The sequence below is a fragment of the Crocodylus porosus genome, unplaced genomic scaffold (assembly GCF_001723895.1).
Source record: "Crocodylus porosus isolate Cpor-Errol unplaced genomic scaffold, CroPor_comp1, whole genome shotgun sequence".
Lineage (NCBI taxonomy): Eukaryota > Metazoa > Chordata > Crocodylia > Crocodylidae > Crocodylus > Crocodylus porosus.
Window position 1 is genome coordinate 7,300,978 of NW_017728915.1, and position 1,919 is coordinate 7,302,896.

Below are 1,919 nucleotides of genomic sequence, written 5' to 3' on the forward strand. Positions count from 1 at the left end.
ATTTTTGTCATGATTTGTGTTTGTGTACTGTATATAGAAATGACTGAATAATTCAAAAATAAATTTTAGTCTTTTATATTGTGTGGAGAGGTATGCATGGGGGTGGGGAAGATGTGGGGGTGTTTATGGTGGGGTGCAGGGGGAGTTTGTGAGGGGGTGTGGCTGCATGTGGGAGGCATAGGGTATGTTGGGGTTGTGGGGCATTTGTGGGGTGTGGGTGTGGGGCTGTGGAACACACTGTCCTCTCCTGCAGTCAACGCAAGCAACACTGGTGGGTGTGTGTGTGGGGTATGAGGGGTGCGGGGACCCTTCCCCCCACACCCCACCATGGTGCAGCAGCAGGCAGGGGCGCTGGTGCCTGGCTCTGGCCAACGCTGCACATCACAGCGAGGAGTTCCCCACACTCATCGGGCACAGGAGGGAACCCCCAGGTGCTGGAGCCAGCTGCTTTCCCTGCCCCAGCCCAGTGCCTGGGGCTTCCCTGCTATGCCCGGTGAGTGCAGGGAGTGCCAGGGAAATAAATGGCCCAGCAGGGGCTGCACTCCTTGCAGCACTGGCCAGAGCCAGGAGCCAGGCATTAGCACCAAGCAGAGTAACCCCCCCATGCTGTTGCTGCCCCTGCAGCCTGCAAGGGATGTGCGCCATGGAGGGCAGAGAGTGGGGGAGTCCCCATACCTCTCACACCCACAACCTGCACACCTGAGCTCAGTCCTGCTGCCACCCCCCTACTGCAGTCCCCCCTTCCCCCCACTTCTCTATCTGCTGCCCAAATAGAGCAGGACACTAGGGAAGCCTGCTGCAGCAACCACACCCATGGTACCTGAGCCAGCCTGTCCACCCATGAGGGTGGGAGCAAGGCAGAATAGGATATGTTGGGGGTGGGTGTAGGTGCCTTGCTTCTGCCCTCGTGGGTGCAAGGGCTGGATGGGGCACAATTCATTCTGGGGGGCACCGCGGGCCAAATGGAAGTGGCCTGGCAGGCCATATTCAGTCCGCAGGCCATATTTTGCCCACCGCTGGTTTAGCAGACCCAGAAAAAATAGTTTGTAGTTTACAATGGGCAAAACACACAGAGCCCCTCATATAGAAAGCATCTGGAATTTATCTGGGCTACTCAGAAGCTAAATTCAGTCGGTCCTTATGAGATCTGCTATTTTTCTAAAGGAATGCTATGTCTGGTTGCTAATTTATCCAAGAGTATCTGTAACCTCAGCAGTGAGTAATGGATAAGTGAAGGAGCCATCTGGACTGTTTACATAATTACAACCAGAAAATACCTTAAGCAGAAAGAAACAGAACAGCAACAGAGCCCCATGTAAACTTTCTTACCATAGTCTTCAAGTAGTTGTTTCTGGAACTGTGATAAAGTTAACCTATCTTGTGGGGAGCTGGTACCATCATCATCAAAACACACTTGCTTGAGCTAAACAGAAAAGAAAAGAAACAGAAATGAAGACACTTAAATAAATTTCTCCTCCACAACATGCTAGGAACCAGTCAACTAACTAGCAAGCACTTTCATTCACAATTCTTAGTGTGTGAATATGTGAGAAAGACGAATTACAGAATCCCTATATATTCACCTTAGAGTTCCTAAGGAGGAGAAGTTACCTCGCTATTACATGTCAGCTCTGATGGCACACAGAACTACAAACTGGAGTTGTACTTACATTTCTGCCACCATTTTGTTACCAAATAGGGACCCACATGCATCATCATAATGCAACTGAAAGACTAGAATGGACTAGTGAGAATGCCCAGGAATACAGAGTAACTTCCTATAATGCTGGAGGAAAAGCTACCTCCCTCAACCCTTCCTCCTTTTCAAGTAGTTATATCTCTAAGGAACGGAGCACAAGATGGTGAAAACATAGTTTCATAGTTTGTAGGGTCGGAAGGGACCTGAGCAGATCATCAAG

The 1,919-nt window shown here is 49.9% G+C and overlaps 1 protein-coding gene across 2 annotated transcripts in view; it reads right to left on the reverse strand.

Moving 5' to 3' along the window:
• Positions 1-1,919, reverse strand: part of NUP93 (nucleoporin 93) — a 151,990-nt gene that overhangs the window by 18,916 nt on the left and 131,155 nt on the right. For both annotated transcript variants that reach the window (XM_019535628.1, XM_019535629.1), the window contains exon 12: positions 1,330-1,423. In XM_019535628.1, the coding sequence (XP_019391173.1) occupies positions 1,330-1,423 (94 nt within the window). The remainder of the gene's footprint in view (positions 1-1,329; positions 1,424-1,919) is intronic.